Below are 21831 nucleotides of genomic sequence, written 5' to 3' on the forward strand. Positions count from 1 at the left end.
ATTTCAACCCTTCCAGCAGGGAGCACCCTGTCACGAAAAAGCACAGTAAAATCCACATCAGTATGCGGGGCCCAGAAAAGGCACCACAACTCCAGACTGGTCCTGCCTTCACCAGGAGAAGAGAAATCCTAAACAAGGCACAAAGACGGACCGATAAGAGGGGCACCCCAAACTTCACCACAAAGGCAATGTTAGGTCACCGGGTAACATCAAAGTCCCCAGAGCACTACAATACTGTTAGGGTTTGATGTGGTGTGCGGAGGAGGACCCAAACTATAATAACTTAGACTTGTACCCCAAACAACAAAGAATGAATACAATAAAGGGGGAAAGTGACAAACTTAATAGACAGACAAGACAATTAGAAACACATGGCCACATTTCCACAAGAGGCAGTGAGCAGGAGAGACATCAGGGAAAATAAACAACAGGTGAACTCAATGGGCAATCACAAGCACAGGTCACACAACAAAACCCAACAAAACATGACAGAACCCATATCTTACATAATCCCCACCGGGATTCCAGACAACCCAAAAAAGAACAAGAAACCCAAAACATCCAGGTCGGGAGAATAGAAGGGGGCACGACAATTGTCCAGAAACATAATCAGTCTGCTGGACGTTCATGCCGGACCACGAGAACGCGGCAGGTTGGCTGGTCCGGCAGACATCCGGTCTGGCACACGAGGAAGTGGCGGACTGGAAAGGGAGACGACGCGGTCGGGGACCTCGCTCAGAACAGGCTCTGGAAGGATGCACTTGCCCGGGAAACACTCTGGTAGTGTTACGTTTTTGAGGAGACGTCAGGGTGAGGTTATGAGGAATAGGAACCAATCGTGGGGAAGCAGGCGAGGACGAGGGAAATAGTGCTCATACCAAAACTTTAATAACTTAGGCAAGATCTTAGAAAATAACAAATACTTAGGAATCAAATCACAAAACCAAACCGGACTAGGGAAAACACGGGGAATCGAGGAACGGGGTAACGCAGACACATGGCAAGGGAAATAAGCCAGACGATCTGACAATGACAGAATAATCAGTGGGGTTTAAATAGACACAACAGGAACTAATTTTGAATCACGCGCAGCTGCACGAGCACAACAGCAAGGTAGGAGGGACAGACAAGAGTATGGAAACGATCACCAGAACACAGGAAGAAGGCAATGGGAAAAACAATAACAAGCAACTCCTAACAGGTAGGGCACACTCACCCATGAAACACTCTGGAAGTGGGCACTTGCTCAGGAAACACTCTGGAAGGACACACTTACCCTGGGAACACTTGTCATTGCCATCCACCTTTACTGGCATCGCCGTTGTTCACGTCGCGGCCGTCCACCTCACTGGCGTCTTTGCCGTCGTGGACGCTGTCCACGCTGCAGCTGTCCTGGTCTCCGGCGTCATGATCACAGTCTACGTCACTGCCATCAGGGCCCCCGCTGTCTAGGTTGCCGCCATCAAGGCCCCTGCCATCAACACACCTTTCAACCTCGGCCAATTGCTCCCCTTATTAGTGATTGCAATTCCCCTTATTAAGCGATAAAAAAAATGCACAACTATAACATCCCCAGTTGGGTACAGTGGGGTAAATAAGTATTTAGTCAACCACCAATTGTGCAAATTCTCCTACTTGAAAAGATTAGAGAGGCCTGTAATTGTCAACATGGGTAAACCTTAACCATGAGAGACAGAATGTGGAAAAGAAACAGAATATCATTTGTGTTTGATTTTTAAAGAATTTATTTCCAAATTAGAGTGGAAAATAAGTATTTGGTCACCTACAAACAAGCAAGATTTCTGGCTGTCAAAGAGGTCTAACTTCTTCTAACGAGGTCTAACGAGGTCTCCACTCGTTACCTGTATTAATAGTGTCTGTTTTAACTCATTATCGGTATAAAACACACCTTTCTACAACCTCAGTCTCTCCCAGTCCAAACTCCACTAAGGCCAAGACCAAAGAGCTGTCGAAGGACACCAGAGACAAAATTGTACAACCTGCACCAGGCTGGGAAGACTGAATCTGCAATAGGTAAAACGCTTGGTGTAAAGAAATCAACTTTAGGAGCAATTATTAGAAAATGGAAGACATACCAGACCATTGATAATCTCCCTCAATCTGGGGCTCCATGCAAGATCTCACCCCATGGCGTCAAAATGATAACAAGAACAGTGAGTGCGGTTTGCTAGAGAGCATTTGGTTGATCCAGAAGAGGACTTGGAGAATGTTATTGTCAGATGAAACCAAAATAGAACTTTTTGGTAGAAACACAGGTTCTTGTGTTTGGAGGAGAAAGAATACTGAATTGCATCCGAAGAACACCATACCCACTGTGAAGCATAGGGGGGAAACATCATGCTTTGGGGCTGTGGACCTAGTGAATGACCTACAGAGAGCTGGGACCACAGTAACAAAGGCAACTATCAGTAACACAATGCGCCGCCATGGACTCAAATCCTGCACTGCCAGACGTGTCCCCCTGCTGAAGCCAGTAAACATCCAGGCCCGTCTGCGGTTCGCTAGAGAGCATTTGGATCATCCAGAATACTGAATTGCATCCGAAGAACACCATACCCACTGTGAAGCATGGGGGTGGAAACATCATGCTTTGGGGCTGTTTTTCTGCAAAGGGACCAGGATGACTGATCTGTGTAAAGGAAAGAATGAATAGGGCCATGTATCTAGAGATTTTGAGTGAAAATCTCCTTCCATCAGCAAGGACATTGAAGATGAGACGTGGTTGGGTCTTTCAGCATGACAATGATCCCAAACACACAGCCAGGGCAACAAAGGAGTGGCTTCGTAAGAAGCATTTCAAGGTCCTGGAGTGGGCTAGCCAGTCTCCAGATCTCAACCCCATAGAAAATCTGTGGAGGGAGTTGAAAGTCTGTGTTGCCCAACGACAGCCCCAAAACATCACTGCTCTAGAAGAGATCTGCATGGAGGAATGGGCCAAAATACCAGCAACGGTGTGTGAAAACCTTGTGAAGAGTTACAGAAAACGTTTGGCCGCCGTTATTGCCAACAAAGTGTACAAAAAGTATGGAGATGAACTTTTGGTATTGACCAAAATACTGATTTGCAAATAAATTCTTTAAAAATCAAACAATGATTTTCAGTTTTTTTTCCACATTCTGTCTCTCATGGTTGAGGTTTACCCATGTTGACAATTACAGGCCTCTTTAATCTTTTCAAGTAGGATAACTTGCTCAATTGGTGGTTGTACTGTATTTAATCGAAGGGCGCACTTAAAGGTAAAAAACTTTCTCCAAAGTGGACGGGTTGCCCAATCAGTATGCACTAAATTCAAGTTTCTGTAGATGTTGCTGTATGATGCTGACAGCTTGACTGTCTGGGTACATTGTGTCACGTTTTCTTAGTGGTTAGTTCACCAATAGGCATTCTCAAAATGCACACACAAATAAAGAGAAAAGACAGTCTTCTGGATTTTTTACTTGCAAGGAGAACGAACCGTTGATGTCAAGTCTCTGACTCCGTTTTGGCTTCACACACCTTTTTGTTGTTTATTTAATTCATGGACCCTAGTTACAATGGACGTCTCAACTCTCAGGAAAGGTGTGGAAAATAGAAGTGAAACGTCAATAGTCAAAACAAATTAAAATCTTGTGGTCTATGGTGGACACATGGAGCTCAAGGCGTTTTGGATCTTCTTTGTTTTGTCCACTTCAAGCAGTCCAAGGTGTTTTGACTTCTCTTTGTTTAGTCTAACTAAGGTTCTCAGGAGCAAAGCATTTACTTCATTGCAAGCGAACATAATAATATGAAATTAATAATAATCTAATAATAATGAGCAAAGTTTAATAGTAAAGCAAAGCATATTCTTCATTGCAAGCAAATATATAATGTGAAACTAATAATCCTGACACCCCCGATGAGTCATCACCTTTTGTGGTGGTGGGGTTTGCGTATCCCAGTGATCCATGGAGCTATGTTGTCTGGGGCCTTGTGCCCCTGGTAGGGTCACCCATGGCAAACTGGTCTGAGGTGAGAGACCAGACAAAGCCTGAGTCAGAAGACCTCTTATTATGAGCAACATTATTGGACGCGGGCCAGGCCTGGAGGAGGGGCACGTTGGCAAGCGACAGGTGGCTGGGCCTACACCCATTGGGCCCGACCAAAGAGCCGACGTGGGTTCCCGCTGACATGGGCTCACCACCTGTAAGAGGGCCCAAAGAGGTTGGACGGCAGCCAAAGGAGGGATCCTTGGTGGTGCAATCCCCGGCTGCAGAAACTGGCTCTTGGGACGTGGAATGTCACCTCTGGTTGGGAGAGCCAGAGCTAGTGGGTGAGGTTGAGAAATTCCGGCTCGACATAGCTCACCTCTATGTACAGCTTGGGCTGAGCCAAAATGTTAGGCTCTCTATTTCCCGGTCGATCTACGTTCCTACCTTAATCTATGGTCATGAGCTGTGGGTCGTGACCGAAAGAACGAGATCGCGGATACATGTGGCTGAATTGAGTTTCCTCCACAGGATGTCCGGACTCTTTCTTAGAGATAAGGTGAGAAGCTTGGTCATCCGGGAGGGGCTCGGAGTAAAGCCGCTGCTCCTCGGGATCGAGAGGAGCCAGATAAGTTGGCTCGGGCATCTGATCAGAATGCCCCCTGGACGCCACCCTCGGGAGGTGTTCCAGGCACGTCCCACCGGGAGGAGGCCACGGCGCCGACCTCGGATACGCTGGGGAGACTATGTTTCCTGGCTGGCCCTGGAATGCCTTGGGGTATACCTTGCGTTCTGGTATGTCTGGTTGTCTGATTATTGCTTTGATTTGATTCTGTGTCACTGTGCGTATGTGCTATCCTTGTAAGGTTTGTTTCTTTGTTGATTTTTAATAAATCCTAAGTTTGTATGGCTTTTTCTGTTAGTTCTTATTAAAGTCTTTAGCTTTGTGCACCAGCACTCTGTGTGTTATCAACTCCCTGCATTTCTGGGTCCCCTTTCGTTTCGCAACCGAAAACCTTTCATGACACATTGCTTGCTGATCCGCTATGTTTACATAGTGAAAAGGTGGATGTGTGAAAGGGAAATGCATGTGCGCATATCATGCTTAAAGCATGACCATATTGGCAATCGATGATGACGTTTCCGTCTGCTACCAGTGACCAAGACGAAATGGGTTAAAAGAGATCGGTTTTACAAAAAACATACTTAAAAAGATTCCATATAAAAGTGGTTATGCGGCGTACACAATTTAAAAAGAAAAAATATGTAAAATGTGGGAAAAACGTATAAATTTACAGGTATGCATCAAGGTCGCTGCCGTCAGGGCCCCCGCTGTCAAGGTCACCAACATGAGGGCCCTTGCCATCAAGATTGCTGTCAAGGTCGCCGCCATCAGGGACCGCACCATCAAAGTCTTTGCTGTCAGGGCCCCCGCCGTCATGGTTGCAGACTAAAAAAAAAAACATGGCGAGTCATACCAGTCAACTGCACGCCGTTTTCTTATCTGATGTTTTTCGATAGATGACTGGGCCCGCTCATTTATTTCAGTCACAAAAATGATTTTAAGTGAATAAATCCAGTCAAAGAGTTATTTTTGTTAGAGGTACTATTGCACTTATTCATATGTGAACCGATACACACATGGTGCAAATTTTAATTCCATTTAGAAAATTACTTGGCCAAGATTCCTCCTCATAATGATTAGTCCCCCTGTCTACCAGGACCCTTTGTTTCTTCCATCCTCTTCTGACCTTGCTTTTGAAGCTTGGTCAAATACGGTTCTGCAAGTTCTTGATGACTCAGTTTGTCTGGACACAGCATCTTACACAGTGGCCCCTCATTAACCAAGCACAAACGGTTCCATGATCAAGCTTGTAAAGTAAATCTGCTCATATCACAAATGTATTTAGTCTGTGAGAATGGAAATATGCAAATAAACATTTTGTATTGTTGTCTAGACGATATAGACTATATCATTGTATAGGTTTTAAAATGTGACCTTATACTGTAAAAAGCTATCAAGCTATTTAACCCAACTCAACAATAAATATCTATTATATGCTCAATTATTCTGCCCTCCTTCTAATCTGAAATGTCTAGAGAGCACAATGGACTTTTAATGTAAGTAACTATTATCTTGTTTTAGGTTCTAAGGAAAGGGCCAGCAGTATACTACAGGCAGCCTCAGTCCACCTGACACCGGTGACATTTGAGCTAGGTGGCAAGTGTCCATGCCTCATTTACGGAACTGTAACTATTGAAGCTGTTGCAAAACGCATAGTATGGGCCAAGTTTTTCAATGCAGGACAGAGCTGTGTTGCGCCAGACTATGTAGTCTGCTCAAAGAAGACACGTGACTCCCTCCTTCCTGCCTTGTGCGCTACACTGAAGGATTTCTACGGTGAGCGCCCTCAGGATTCTCCAGATTTGTGTCGGATAGTATCACAGCGACACTGGACTCGTCTGACAGACCTTCTGAAAAAGACCAATGGCACAATTGTAGTGGGAGGAGAAGGTGACCATGAGGATAAATACCTAGGTAAATTGGTATTATAATATTTTCTGATTTTATGCCCACATTTTGTTGCTTAAATGGCTCTGGTTAGGGACTCATCGGGTGATGTGTCGTTGGGAATAAAGGTGCCACATTGATCTCCAAACATTGCACACGCCCCCTTGCGCCGCCAGAAGCATATCAACCGCTTTGCGGTCCTGGAAAGCCATGAGACTGGTGGCTGCTTGCTGTTCCTTCATTGATACAAATCCCTGCCAGTGAACATAAGAAGGTAGATTGATCCCAAGACAACAGAATAATACAAAAAAAATCATGTAAATTAAAAAAAAGAGGAAAAAAATACAAAAGGCAAACCGGGCTGGATTCTTCACAGGAGTTCAAAATCCTCTTCTCCAGCCAGGCAGAGAAAAACAGGTCTCGTTCTCTGTGATAGTTACATTCACATCAGTTAACATTTCAGAAACAAATGAATACATTTCTCATGTCATCTGAGCTCATTTTCTGAATTGCTTTATCCTCACTAGGGTGCGGGGGGTGCTGGTGTGACGTGTTAAAATGTTAAGATAAGAAAAAAAGCATTGGTTTAACAATTTAAATATTTAATTTACATCCTGTTAACGATCGCATATTAAAGATGTTGCAACTAGTTTTGACTGGGTATATATCGGTATTCGATTATTGATGCCTTGATGCACGTACCTCGACCAGCGTGGGAGATCTTCCTCATATCAGTAAAGTTGGATTGAGGAAGCAACAACAAATCACTATTGTGATTATTTCTCCCTGTTTTTCCAGCGTAAATTCAGGGTATAACATTTGGAGGCACCGCTGGGATTGCTGTTTAGATGTCCAGAGTCCATGACCTGCTCACTGAAATCGGAGCCAACTAAATCCACCCAAACACTACAAACCAGGCAGGTTGCAGTGAGGAGAGGTGTTGCTGTTTGAGAAGAACTGGAAGTTGTCGGTTGAACACATCATCTGAGGCCAATCCGAGATCATCAGAGTGACAGTAAAGACGTGCCAGTTCAGAGTTCACCCCTGTGCAGTCAACAGAACTCCTACATTGGCAACAAAATGAAACAGTTGCACGAAGAGGTAGTAGGAACATTGCACACCCTGATGAAAAATTACCTACTGGAAATATGTGATTTAGAACTGAATTGTTGGAACTGAAAGACAAAATATCAGAGATGAAGTATGAAGTTAATAGTGATGCAAAGCAAACCCCACATGATCCCGAGACTGGAAGAACTGACGGCGAGATGGAAAAGATAAGGGATGCAAACGAAAAACAGGGATCAAAATTGGAACAGACTCCAATAATTACAACCTCAAGCATTATGGGACACGGGTTCCCAAGTCTCACTTATTGACGAAAGGTGGAAAAATGAATATTTACCTGACGCGTAACTGAGAAATGTCTAAGGAATATTAGAAACACCTAAAGATCTGACATTGACTGCAGCAAAAGGGTCTGAGATGCCTTATAGGTGGGTTGAGACAACCTTTCATTTTGTCTCAGAGGTGGACAGAACAAAAGAATTGATCATTCCAATGCCTGTGACAAGAGGGTGTCACCTGTCCCACCCCATTAATGATTTTAATGTTATTGAACACATCCTGACACACACTGAAATGCATCAACAGTACATTGCTTTATGGAGGGTTTTCCCAAGTCTCAAAAGAAACAAGGTGAGAACTTTTATACAGGCCGTCAGTGCAGAACAGATTGACCAGTATGTAGTGAGAACAAAGAAAAACAGGGTTTTAGCACCAAAACACAGCATTATTCAGATTGAGTGTCGTGTAGCTGCCCAACCTTTTAAAGAGGACATGATCATGCTTGTTCACCCAGATATGAACTCCCAGTGACCAGATGGTCTTGAGTTCAATGACACTTTGGTCAGTGTAAGGAAGGGTGTTTTCCCTGTCATCACAATTGATGTCTCAAATCCAACTGACCATGATATTCTCTCACATTGTAATTGGCACAGTACAAAATATCTCCACTGTACTTCCCGCTGAGATTTTTGAATCAGCCCCAGCACCAATTACAGTGAACCACACCAGCATTCACACCCCATCCAATACAGGTGAACAATGGGACCCACCTGAAGATGTCACCTGACAGAGGAGCAGAGACAGGTAGTCAAAAGAATGCTGAGAGAAGAGTGTCACTCCGTCTCAATCTTAAACAATGATATTGGCTGAATTGAGAGATTGCAAATGACTATCTCTCTCAAAGGCTCTGAGCCAGTCAAGCGTTCATACAGTACCCTGACCATTGTACGAGGAGATGAAGGGTTACCTCCATGACTTCATAGCACAGGGCTGGGTAAGAAAGTCAAACTCATAATACTCCTCGCCTGTTGTGCGTGTCAGAAAAAAAGATGGACCTCTTCGGTTGTGCATAGACTATAGAGACCTAAATAGGAAGACACATTCTGATTGACAGCCTATCCCCTGAGTCCAAGACATTATGGACGGCTTAGGCGGTGATAGGTTTATTAAATATTCTTTAATAAAACAGAGAGACATCATTTGGCATACTCTAGCTACCAACTTGCAAGGAAAATCACTCCCGACTCGTCCGCGTCCAAGATGATTCTGAAGAGCGGCATCCTCCTCTGTCCATTTAGTCGCGCATAATTCAAAACATCTATGGTAATCTGATTCAAACAATTGCATAAGATAACCGAATTACACCAGCGAGGTCAAAAACAACTGCAACAATAATCGCATATCAGGTATTCATTAATAACAATTAAGGTCGGAACTCAAAAACAACTCCATTGGAAATTAAACAAACGAGCCTCCATTCGGCAAAACAATTCCATATCAAGCGAACCGAGCGTCATAATTTGAGAAACATATGCGAGTAATCCCGGAGGTTGATTGATAGCCATCCGCTGAATCAACAACAATTTAAGCGTCCTTCACAGATCTCCATTGCGAACTTGTATCTGAGGAAAGGGTCGAGGCGTATCCTCCAGTAATCAGTCCTGGAGCAAGGACTTGGTGAAATGTTAAGTCTCTAGCTGGAGCTGGAGCCAGCTTTCCTGGAAGGTGACCTCGAGTTTGCCCCAGTCTCAAATTAAAGACACTCTTACACAAAAATAATTAAAATGCATACATCTATAATAGTATCCCAGAATAACCACAACAGCCGGGAACTCCTGGTTCTCCCTCCTAGACCAGGGGAAGGCATATCATCAGGGGTTTATGTCTGAGGAATGTCGAGCATTGACTGCTTTTGTTACACCATGGGGATTGCCCCTGCCTCGTTTCAGTGTTGCATGGAGGAATGTCTGGAAGGACTTCGGAATAACATCTGCATCCCTTATTTGGATGATACGCTGATTTTCAGTAAGACCTTTGAAGGGCATGTAGACAATGTGAGACAAGTAATTAGGCACCTCAGAAGGTATGGCATCAAACTAAAACCCAGCAAGTGCAATCTTTTCAATACTGACGTTCGCTACTTGGGCAGGATAGTTTCTGCAGAGGGCAGATTTTGAAGCTGTTTGATCACTGAAGGACATCAAACCACACACTGTTGGTCTACTCAGAAAGATGCTTGATCTACTGACTTATTGCAGACAATATATCAATGACTTTTCCAGAAGAGCAAGTTGTCTGTATGACCTTCCAAAAACAGACCAGAGTAATGCCCAAGACAACCCAAACAAAACAAAGACAAAGAAACCAAGACATGCCGTTCCCTTAAACAAGCCGATCATATGGACTGACCAGCACCAGCAGGCGCTTGAACAACTGATTGACTGCCTGCTCTATCCACCAGTATTAGGGTTCCCAGATTTCACTCAGCCATTCATTGTACACACTGATGCCTCACACCAAGGTTTAGTTGCAGTGTTGTGTCAGAAACAGGATGGCAAACTTAGAGTCATTGCCTATGGCTCCCGCACATTGACAACAGCTGAGAAGAATTATCACCTACATTCTGTTAAGCTGGAATTTTAAAATGGACAAACGCTGACAAATTCTATGATTATTTGTACTATGCCCCAACATTCACCGTGTATAGTGACAACAACCCACTTACGTACATTCTATCCACTGCAAAACTGAATTCAACCACTTCCAGGTGGGTTGCAGAATTGGCTGATTTCCACTTTACAATAAAATATAGGCCAGGGAAGGAGAACAGTGACGCAGATGCTTTGTCAAGAATGCCGCTGGATGTTTAGTCTTTGATGAAAGAATGTTCTGAGGAACTACCATCTGATGCCATCGTTGCCAGAACCCAAGCAGTTGAGGTACAAGAAATGTCCCCTTTGACTCTGCCTTCCCTACAGATATGTTGTTCAGTATTAGATGCAGATGGGACAGCCGCTGCATCAATCACCCCCATATGAAAAGAGGAGGTAAGAATGTTCTGAGGAACTACCACCTGATGCCATCGTTGCCACGACCCAAGCAGTTGAGGTACAAGAAATGTCCCCTTTGACTCTGCCTTCCTTACAGAATTGTTGTCCAGTATTAGATGCAGATGGGACAGCTGCTACATCAATCACCCCCATACCAAAAGAAGAGGTAAGGAAAGCATAACAATCTGACCTGTTCATTCGTCCTGTGTTGAACTATCAACTGTCAGGTTGTAAGTCACAGCTGAGGAGTTGAAGTCGCTCAGCCCAAATACAAAATATTTGCTCAGGGAGAGGGACAAACTGATGACAGACAGTGACGGGATTCTGTACAGAACCACCACAACCCGAAAACAGTTAGTCCTACCAGAGCACTATCGAGTAAGTAAAGTAATGATAGTGTTGCATAATAGCACGAGGCACCAGGGTGTCGACCGCACAGTATCCCTTGAGCGTGATTGCTTCTTCTGGCCATATATGCAGTCTGATATTGAACATTATGTGACTAAGACCTGCCTTTGTCTAAAACAAAAGAAAACCATGCCTTGAACAGAGAGCTCCATTGACAAATATTGTGACAACACAGCCCTTTGAGTTGGTATGTATTGACTTCCTTCATCTTGATCGATGCAAAGGCGGATATGAATATATCCTCGTCATTGTCGATCACTTTACACGTTTTGTCCAAGGATATGCCACCACCTCCAAGTCACGAAAGACTGCTGCAAACCTCATCTTCAATGACTTTGCCTTGAAGTTCGGGCTCCCCTCACGTAACCACCATGATCAGGGGGGAGAATTTGAAAATCAGTTGTTCGCACAGTTGAAGAAACTCAGTGGCATGGCTGGATCCAGGACAACACCTTATCACCCGATGGAGAATGGTCAGGTGGAACGAATGAACAGGACATTGCTACAAAGCTCAGAACGATGACGGAGACTCAGAAATCAAATTGGAAGGAGTCTTTGAACAAGCTTGTGCATGCATACAAATGTACCCATTGTGATGTGACAGGTTATTCACAATTTTACCTGCTTTTTGGGAGATCACCGAGGCTTCCAGTTGACATGCTTTGGACTGTGCAGCAAGTCAGATACAAATGGTCAGCAGGACTATGTGGAGAAATGGAGACGGGATATGTAGGAGGCGTACGCCATTGTAAACGAGAGCACACAGAAAGCTGCAGAACGGGGTAAAAAGCACTATGACACAAAAGAGAGGAGCTCAGTGCTACAACTAGGTGAGCTAATCCTGATTAATTAACCTTACACCAAGAGGAGGACCTGGAAAATTCAGTGACCTCTGGGATGATACGGTTCACACAGTGGTGAGAGGAATGGGATTTGATCTGCCAATTCATGAAGTCAGGCCAGAAAAAGGTAAAGGACGTTCCAGAGTTCTGTACAGAAACCTACTGATGTCCTGTGACCATTTACCATTTGAGGCAACACCAGAAGCAGGTAAAGGTGACAAAAGTATGCAGAGAAAGAGACAGCAGCCTTTATCTCATCCTCAAGAATCAGATGAAGACAGTGGTGACGAATATGACCTCCACTACGAGCCCCTCCAGGTGCTAAATGAGAAAGATGCCCAAGAGATGGAGTCTGAGCACAGGCCACTGCCAGCTGAGCAGAGACCTGAAGTTGAGGTCCCTGCTTCCGCTCCCGTACAATCACAAGATGACTACCAGCTGGAGGAGCCTGGTCAATCTGTGTAGGACCTGCCTGATGAGGGAACAAACCTGGTTGTTAAAAATCCTCGTGATGATCACTTGTCAGACACCTCTCAGCTAACCTCTGTGACTGAACCTGAGGTGTTGACTTACAAGCGGCCAAGAAAGGAGAGACATCCACCACGACGCATGACCTATGATCAGCTGGGTGTCCCCTCCTGCTACAGCATCCAGCCACCACACCAGCTCTTACCTGCTTACCCTGCACCAGGAGTGGTCCCATGTTTAGGACACCTGCAGCCATATAACATTCAGCCCCCCTATATGTATGGACTCTGACAGACCTGAGTCTATAAGGGTGACATGTTTGATGCTGGCATAGACAGTTATAGACTGTTGACAAGCTTGCAGACTGTTCCCATGGACATATTGCAGAATGCACATGCAGATCTTGAAATGATTGAACTGTTGAACAGATGTATGGGTAAAGTCTGCTTATGGACTGTGTTTACAGTTCCCATCCAGTACACATGTACTGTATCAGTTGTTGATTGTATTTGAACTCTGGCCCTTGCCTTTTGAAGTTTTCATGAGAATCAGCTCCCAGAGGAAGATTTAAAGTGACAAGTTCATAAAAAATACAAAAGGCAAACCGGGCTGGATTCTTCACAGGAGTTCAAAATCCTCCTCGCCAGCCAGGCAGAGAAAAACAGCTCTCGTTCTCTGTGATAGTTACATTCACATCAGTTAACATTTCAGAAACAAATGAATAAATTTCTCATGTCAACTGAGCTCCTTTTTTGAATTGCTTTATCCTCACTAGGGTTGCAGGGGGGGTTGGTGTGACGTGTTAAAATGTTCAGATAAGAAAAAAAATATTGGTTTAACAATTTAAATATTTAATTTACATCCTGTTAACGATCGCATATTAAAGATGTTGCAACTAGTTTTGACTGGGTATATATAAGTATTCGATTATTGATGCCTTGATGCACGTCCCTCGAAGTGTGGGAGGTCTTCCTCATATCAGTAAAGTTGGATTGAGGAAGCAACAACGAATCACTATTGTGATTATTTCTCCCTGTTTTTCCAGCGTAAATTCAGGGTATAACACTGGAGCCTATCCCAGCTGACCTCGGGCCAGAGGCAGGGGACACCCTGTATTGGTGGCCAGCCAATTGCAGGGCACAAGGTGACAAACAACTATTCACGCTCACACTCATACCTAGGGGCAATTTAGAGTGTCCAATCAGCCTACCATGCATGTCTTTCGAATGTGGAAGGAAACTGGAGTACCCGGACAAAACCCACGCAGGCCCGGGGAGAACATGCAAACTCCATAGAGGTGGACCGACCTGGATTTTAGGTCACCCATTGTGAGGCCGATGCGCTAACCACTCAGCCACCGGGCCGCCCTTAGAAATATTTACTTATGCATAAAATATTTGCAATGCACCATATAGTTGTATCTAATTGTAACAGTCCACTCATTAAACCTGAACAGAAACCATTTCAAATAGGCTTTCACTCCAAATCTCCAAATGTTACCACTTTTTACAATAACTCTTCTCTTTTTATCACCATTGAATTTGCAAGACTGATTTTGTCAACATCTTTTCCAAAATTACACTTTAAGGCTATTCATCCTCTTCTTCCAATTGATAGATTTAACCAAATGATAACCAATTTGAACTTTAAAATCTACGGCAACTCATCCATCCAAGCCAAAATCTGGCCATTTATGCCCTCATTTTGCATGGGAGAGCATTTTGAGAATATAACAAGGCTCTAATGCAGTAAAGACAAACTTTATCACTTTTCAGTCCAAATAACATCTACATTTAAATGTATCATTACTTTTCTATATCTATATTAATTAATAATATTTTTTATAATAGACCCTAGGCTTTTGTCAAAGTCTCCCGATATCAGGTCCAATTTATTTCTATATTATAATTTTGTGAGTTAGCAAATTAGTTTAATTTATTTTCACACTTTACACAGGCGGTGGCCCAGTTAGCGAGTGGTTAGCGTGTCGGCCTCACAGCTCTGGGGTCCTGGGTTCAAATCCAGGTCATGTCCACCTGTGTGGAGTTTGCGTGCGTTTCCTCTGGGTACTCCGGTTTCCTCCCACTGTTTGAGAGGACTTGGTGAGGTCCCACTGTTTGAGAGGGCTTGGTGAGGACTGTATAAGGTGCTTGCTCAATATGGTTTATGATCTGATCGCTTGGGGGTGTCAGTCAGAACACAAGGAATCGAAGAGTGGAGTTGGGTTTGACCCTTTAATCCAGCACTTGGAACAAATGCACTTGACAATTTGTGCAAACATGGTATGTTGCTGTTATGGATAGGAGAGTGTATGAGTGTGTGTGTGTGGAAGTGCATGTGTGAGCTATGTATGTGTGTACATTGGATTGGATTGGATTGGATAACTTTATTCATCCCGTATTCGGGAAATTTCGTTGTTCCAGTGGCAAGAGGGTGAGGATGCAGGAATAGGAAAGGCATTTTAGACATAAATAGATAGGTAATAAGTAGGTCAAGAAATAAATACATCAATAAATATATAATCAAATAAGCGTGTTGCTTAGCATACGTGCATGTTTATATGGGTGTGTATATGTGTACTGTGTATGTGTATATGTGTCTGGGTGTGTATCTGGATGTGGTTATTCTGTCACGGACACACCGTACACATTCTTTACATGTGTGTCTACATGTGGCCGCACTTGACGCTACTCCGTCCTGCAACTCTTCATCCCAGCGTACCTTTCGCAAGTGACGTGAGGCAACAGGAAATGACTAATAGCGGTTACCATAGAAACAAACAAATAACGGGAACCTTTCTAACACCCACATTCCAAAAACATGCATGGTAGGCTGATTGGACACTCTAAATTGCCAAAATGATTGTTTGTCTCCTTGTGCCCTGCAATTGGCTGGCCACCGATTCAGGGTGTCCCTCGCCTCTGGCCTGGAGTCAGCAGGGATAGGCTCCAGCAACCCCCGCAACCCTTATGAGGATAAAGCGGTTCAGAAAATGAGATGAGAGATTATATATATATATATATATATATATATATATATATATATATATATATATATATATATATAAAATGTACAGTGCTGTGCACTGTTCCCTCTAAGCTGCGCGCGTGCGCAATTGCGCACTACTCTCGTCTTCTCTGCGCAGCAGAAATCCTATGGCGCGCAGTAAAAAAAAAAAAAACAGATTTTTTTTTTTTTTTTTTTTTTTTTTTTTTTTTTTTTTTTTTTTTTTTTTTTTTTTTTTTTTACCCCTTTCTTCATGATGGGCTCGGTTCTAATGTCCAAAGAGCTCCAGTATTTGTATTTAATCATTAAACGCTGTTTTCGGCTGGATTTGACCGAATTTGAGAGCATTTTGAGCCGTTTGGCGAATGGACGTATATAGACGTTTTTTTGCCTCCATCGCGATATCATCACGACATTTTACCAAGGAATTCACTTCCCTGGGCTCGGTTCTAATGTCCAAAGAGCTCCAGTATTTGTATTTAATCATTAAATGCTGTTTTAGGATGGATTTGACCCGATTGCTGTCATTTTACGGCTCGGTTCTGCTACATCTGCCCGCCCAAGAGTGCTTATTCCCGGGCTGCCATTGATGGTAGACTAACATTGATTTTTACTATAATTTGGACAACACCGGCGGCGGGCCGGATTAAAAATCCTAACGGGCCGTATATGGCCCGCGGGCCGAGGTTGAAAAACTTGTACACACACGATCCGGGGGCGGGGCGAGCGCGCGAATCCCGTTTCGGCGAAACCTCCGTTCGGCCGAATGAACGTTCGGCGGAACGTCCATTCGGCGACCTGCCCGTCTGTCAAACGTCCGTCGGCGAAACGTCTTTAGGCGAATCATCCGAGTACCGATGATGTCGCTCACACTGGTACTCAGTGCGCTCAGGGAGGTTGACTTTCTGCTCAGACCAACAAAAAATTAGAGGGAACATTGGTGCTGTGAAAAAGTATTTGCCCCCTTCCTTCCTATTTATCACACAGGTTTCCGACCATCAAATCAATTTTCGTATGACACAGACAACCAAAGGAAAGAGAAAATCACAAAGTAACTGTAACTAATCAAGGCCAATGTTCCTGACTCTACTATAAGAAAAACACTGGCCATAGCTGCCATCCATGGCAGAGTTCCAAGACGAAAACCATTGCTGTCCAAAAAGAATATAGGTTTTAGGTTTGCCAAAAAACATCTTGATGATCCTCCACACTTTTGAAAGAACATTCTGTTGACTGATGAGTCAAAAGTTGAACTTATTGGAAGGTGTGCGGCCTGTTACATTTGGCAAAAAGATGGCACAGCATTGCATCAAAAGAACATTATACCAACAGTGAAGCATGATGGTGGCAGGGTGATGGTCTGGAGTGCTTTGCTAACTCAGGACCACGACGACTAGCTGTATTTGATTGGAAAAAGGAATTCTGCTGTCTACTAGCAAATTTTGAAGGAGAACGTCTGGCCTTCAGTTCGTTGGCTCAAACTCCAATACTCTTGGAGCATGCAGCATGACAATGATCCAAAGCACACCGGCAGGTCCACCTCTTAATGGCTCTTAAAAAAAACAAAGTTAAGGTTTTGGCGTGGCCAAGTCAAAGTCCAGGTTTAAATCCTATTGAAATGCTGTGGTGTGATCTGAAACTGGCTGTTCATGCTAGAAAACCCTCTAATATTGCAGAATTGAAACAATTCTGCGCAGAAGAGTGGGCCAAAATTTCTCCAAAGCGTTGTGAAAGACTCATCACAAATTATCGTAAATGCTTGATTTCAGTTATTCTGCCAAAGGTGGCACATCCCGTTCTTAGGTTCAGGGGCAATTACTTTTTCACAGACGGCCAGACAGGTTTGTAATTTTTTCTGCCTTGGTAAATAAAATCATCATTTAGAAACTGCATTTTCTCTTTCCTTGGGTTGTCTCTGTGTCAAACGAAAATAGATTTGATGGTTTGAAACCTGTCTGTCGGATAAATATCTATTTTTGAAATACATATTTGCTAAATTTAAATTCAGATCTCAAGAGGTTATTACTTAATCTTTGTTGTAGAATATGTATTTGGTTTATGTGAAGAAAATAATTCAATGCTATAATTATGTATAATTCTTCCTAGCTCCCACCGTGGTGGTCGTTGCTGAAGATGATATACTCATGAAGAATGAGATTTTTGGCCCTATTCTTCCCATTCTGGCAGTTGACACTCTGGAGAAAGCAATTGACTTTGTCAATGACAAGGAGAAGCCATTGGCTCTCTACGTTTTTTCGAACGAAACCTCTGTAAGGGATCACCACTGTAATCTTAGGATTGTAGACTTCTTGTCTTGCACATTCACTTTGCGAATCCCCTGTTTTCAGATCATAAACACAGTGATGGAAAAAACAACCAGTGGAGGGTTTTGCGCAAATGATGGAATGATCCACATTACATTGCCGGGACTACCATTTGGAGGTGTAGGTAGGTGTTGAAGGAAATACTTTATTCAGTCATTTATTTTCCATACCGTTCATCCTCACCAGGATCACGGGGGTTTGGGACACCCTGAATTGGTTCCCAGACAATCACAGGGCACAATTAGGCGAACAACCATTCATGCTCACACTTAGGGACAATTTAGAGCAGGGGTCTCGAACTCAATTTACCTGGGGGCCGCTAGAGGCCGAGTCTGGGTGAGACTGGGCCGCATCAGGATTTCCACAAGAAAAGCACTGATAAAACTTTCCAACGTTATCAAATATCTTTATTTTTTAACAAAAAATAATGAATTAAATAAATTAACTTAAAGATGAATAAAAAATAAATCAATCAGTAATACAAAACCAAATAATACTAATGAGCATACAGTAGATATACACTGGCTGGCTAAGTAGAGAAAATGAATTATTTTTATTCCGTTTCAAATGTCTGTATTAACAGCTCTTTAACCTTTAACTTTCTGAACTTGAATGGAACATTGAACATGAAATATTCTGAACACGGCTTCTCTTGCCTACTCCTTGCTGCTAGAGACCTGGCAGCGCTTCTTCTCACATAGTCACATTTGGCTTGAGGGAGGAAGCAGTGGAGACCCTAAGTAGAGCTTGAAGATGCTCATCAGTAAGTCTGGACCTGTACTTGGACTTATTGAAGTTCAAGGTGGAGAAGAGCTTCTCACACAAGTATGTGCTCCCAAAAAGGCACATGGTCCGCTTGAACCTTCGGGAAAGTTCAGGGAAGCTGGGGGTCAACTCTCTCAAAAATTGCCCAAGCTTGTCTGCTTCTCCACTCACCTCCCTGAACTTGGCTTTGAGTGCAGAGTTGCACTGCAGGTCAATGAGCTCCATTTGAAGCTCAGGAGGGGCATCTTGCACATCAAAGCTGAAGGGGTCCGCAAAAATTTGATATCAACAAGAAAAGCCAAGTCCATGAGCCATTTGGGATCACTTAGCACAGGATCAATCAACTCACAAACGGCGTAGCTAGCTTTGACTGCTGCATTACTGTCTTTGGTAGCCTTCTTGAAGAGATCCTGTTGCCTCAGAAGACGTGTTTTAAGACTGGCAACCTGGTTGGCTCTCTCATCTCCCTGGTATTTTTCGTACTCCTCAGCACGTCTCGTAGTACAATTACGTTTCAAATTGTATTCCTTGTGCACCGCAACTTTTTCAGTGTAAATGAGACACGTCGGGGTGCCCCTGTGTTCAACAAAGAAATATTGCACTCCCCACTTTTCTTGAAACTGTCTGTGCTCATCACCGACCTTTCTCTTCACGGCAGGCTTTGAAACAGACATCTCTGGGGCTCTGTAATATGTTTTTCCACTTGGAATGAGTCTCGGGTTGATCTTTCACATTCAGTCGCGCGGGTTTGTGGCGCATGTGCACTTTCGCTCTCCGTTTCAATCGCGGAGATGGCTACAGACACTGACACAGGCTGGATCACGGATCATAGCGCCTCATTCAGTTCTATGCTGAGAGCAGCGGAGGAGTGTGCGCGCCGAGCGGAGTGATCGGCCTCACGGCTTCTCCTCCGCCCAGCTGATTGGAGGAATGAATGAGTGAGTGAGCGAGGCACTGGACAGCACGGCCGATGTCCCGCCCTCCAGAGCCGTATACCTCACCGTGATTGGTTCATTCAGCTCCGAACCAAAGTTCCCTCTAATTTTTTGTTGGTCTGAGCAGAAAGACAACCTCCCTGAGCGCACTGAGTACCAGTGTGAGCGACATCATCGGTACTCGGATGATTCGCCTAAAGACGTTTCGCCGACGGACGTTTGACAGACGGGCAGGTCGCCGAATGGACGTTCCACCGAACGTTCATTCGGCCGAACGGAGGTTTCGCCGAAACGGGATTCCAACGCTCGCCCCGCCGGATCGTGTGTGTACAAGTTTTTCAACCTCGGCCCGCGGGCCATATACGGCCCGTTAGGATTTTTAATCCGGCCCGCCGCCGGTGTTGTCCAAATTATAGTAAAAATCAATGTTCGTCTACCATCAATGGCAGTCCGGGAATAAGCACTCTTGGGCAGGCAGATGTAGCAGAACCGAGCCGTAAAATGACAGCAATCGGGTCAAATCCATCCTAAAACAGCATTTAATGATTAAATACAAATACTGGATGATATCGCGATGGAGGCAAAAAAACGTCTATAGACGTCCATTCGCTCAAAATGCTCTCAAATTCGGTCAAATCCAGCTGAAAACAGCGTTTAATGATTAAATACAAATACTAGTATTTGTATTTAATCATTAAACTAACAAATACTAGTACGACCTGTCCGTCTGTCAAACGTCCGTCGGCGAAACGTCTTTAGGCGAATCATCCGGTCACGACATCATCATTGCTCGCTATCGGCACACCAGTATCACACCTGCCACAAGCAGGTGCATGTCAATGTTCCCTCTAATTTTTCATGTAAAACATGCTGTAAAACAAGAAAAACATGAGTGGACAGAGCTACTGCCACTGGCTGCCACTTAAACGGCGCCATCATGGGGAAAGGGGTAATAAAAAAAAAATAAAAAAAAATAAAAAAAATCGATCTTTCATATTAAGACGGGGGCCGCAAATTATCGTCCCGAGGGCCGCAGTTGGCCCGCGGGCCGAAAGTTTGAGACCCCTGATTTAGCGGGTTCAACCAGCCTACCATGTATGTTTTTGGGATGTGAGAGGAAACCGGGGATGCAAACTTCTGAAACGGTGGAACCCACCAGAGATTGAATCCTTGATCTCAGAAGTGCAAGGTGAACGTGCTAACCACTCTTGTACCTTGCCCCTCCAGAAATGTTTTTTCAACATTCATATGAGGCATGTGTTGGATCAGAGTACGTCAAGTGAACAAAATCTTCAGTTAAATTATTCATAATTCGGTAAATATGGAATGACTTTCTGTCAACATTTTTGGAAACAGATTTATCATACTGCCAATAAACATTATAAACAGCAACTTATACTGCAAGCTTTCATTAGATTCCGAGGTGAAAAGTGTGTCCCCCGCCAGGAATAGGCTCCAGCAACCCCCACCACCCTTGTGAGGATAAGCGGTCCAGAAAATAAATGAATAAATAAAAAAGGATTCTGTAGCGGTGTCTGAGGGCGGACGGACAATCACACTCCTGGCACTTGCTAGCGTTGATGCTAATGTTTTAGCATGTATAACAGGTCCTAGTGTAATAAAAACAGTTTATATAGAATTATGATTTAATTGAATGAATTATGATTCATATTCATTGTGATAAGACTGATTATACCAAGCTAGATACCTAGGGCATGATATACATATTTACATACTCTAAGCACCTGATCGTATAGCGGTCCATTTGCCTGACTTCAGTGCAGGCAAGCGTGGGATTGTTTCCCACACTGACGGTATGGTTGTGAAAATTTAAAGCCTTATATAAGCCTTATAATAAGGCAACACAGGCTGTATCCGTTAGGTATATTAGCCTACTATCAAAATAACTTTGTTCTCTACAAATACATATTGAGCTTTAATGATTAAATGTTTATTTCTCCTGCAGTGCATCTATCAGCATCTCCTGCTGATAGAAACGTGTGGCACAGGCTATGGAACAAATCTATACTAACAGAAATGTTGAAATTTAACATTCTACACATTTTACAGCTTTGGAAAATGTTAATAATATTTGTGTCATGTTTGGCCGCCTATATAAATCATGATAAAAATATGTATATATTTCCCTCCGCCATATTTTTCCATTTTCAAAATAAATAAAAATAGCTAGAGCTACGGGTTTCTGACC

General features: G+C 43.6%; 1 protein-coding gene and 1 long non-coding RNA gene across 8 annotated transcripts in view; one reads left to right on the top strand and one right to left on the bottom strand.

Moving 5' to 3' along the window:
- Positions 1-21831, top strand: part of aldh3b1 (aldehyde dehydrogenase 3 family, member B1) — a 45403-nt gene that overhangs the window by 20694 nt on the left and 2878 nt on the right. For all 7 annotated transcript variants that reach the window (XM_077618996.1, XM_077619001.1, XM_077618997.1 and 4 more), the window contains 3 exons: positions 6112-6504; positions 17705-17868; positions 17947-18046. In XM_077618996.1, coding sequence (XP_077475122.1) covers positions 6112-6504; positions 17705-17868; positions 17947-18046 — 657 coding nt within the window. The remainder of the gene's footprint in view (positions 1-6111; positions 6505-17704; positions 17869-17946; positions 18047-21831) is intronic.
- The window catches only part of LOC144088535 (uncharacterized), a 40755-nt gene that overhangs the window by 199 nt on the left and 18725 nt on the right, over positions 1-21831 (bottom strand). Inside the window, exons 2-5 of the long non-coding RNA XR_013304894.1 lie at positions 6835-6904; positions 5262-6731; positions 1277-1471; positions 1-27 (exon numbers count right to left, since the gene is read on the bottom strand). The exon at positions 1-27 is cut by the window's left edge and continues 199 nt beyond it. This is a non-coding gene — a long non-coding RNA (uncharacterized LOC144088535). The remainder of the gene's footprint in view (positions 28-1276; positions 1472-5261; positions 6732-6834; positions 6905-21831) is intronic.

The sequence above is a fragment of the Stigmatopora argus genome, chromosome 14 (assembly GCF_051989625.1).
Source record: "Stigmatopora argus isolate UIUO_Sarg chromosome 14, RoL_Sarg_1.0, whole genome shotgun sequence".
Taxonomy (NCBI): Eukaryota; Metazoa; Chordata; class Actinopteri; order Syngnathiformes; family Syngnathidae; genus Stigmatopora; species Stigmatopora argus.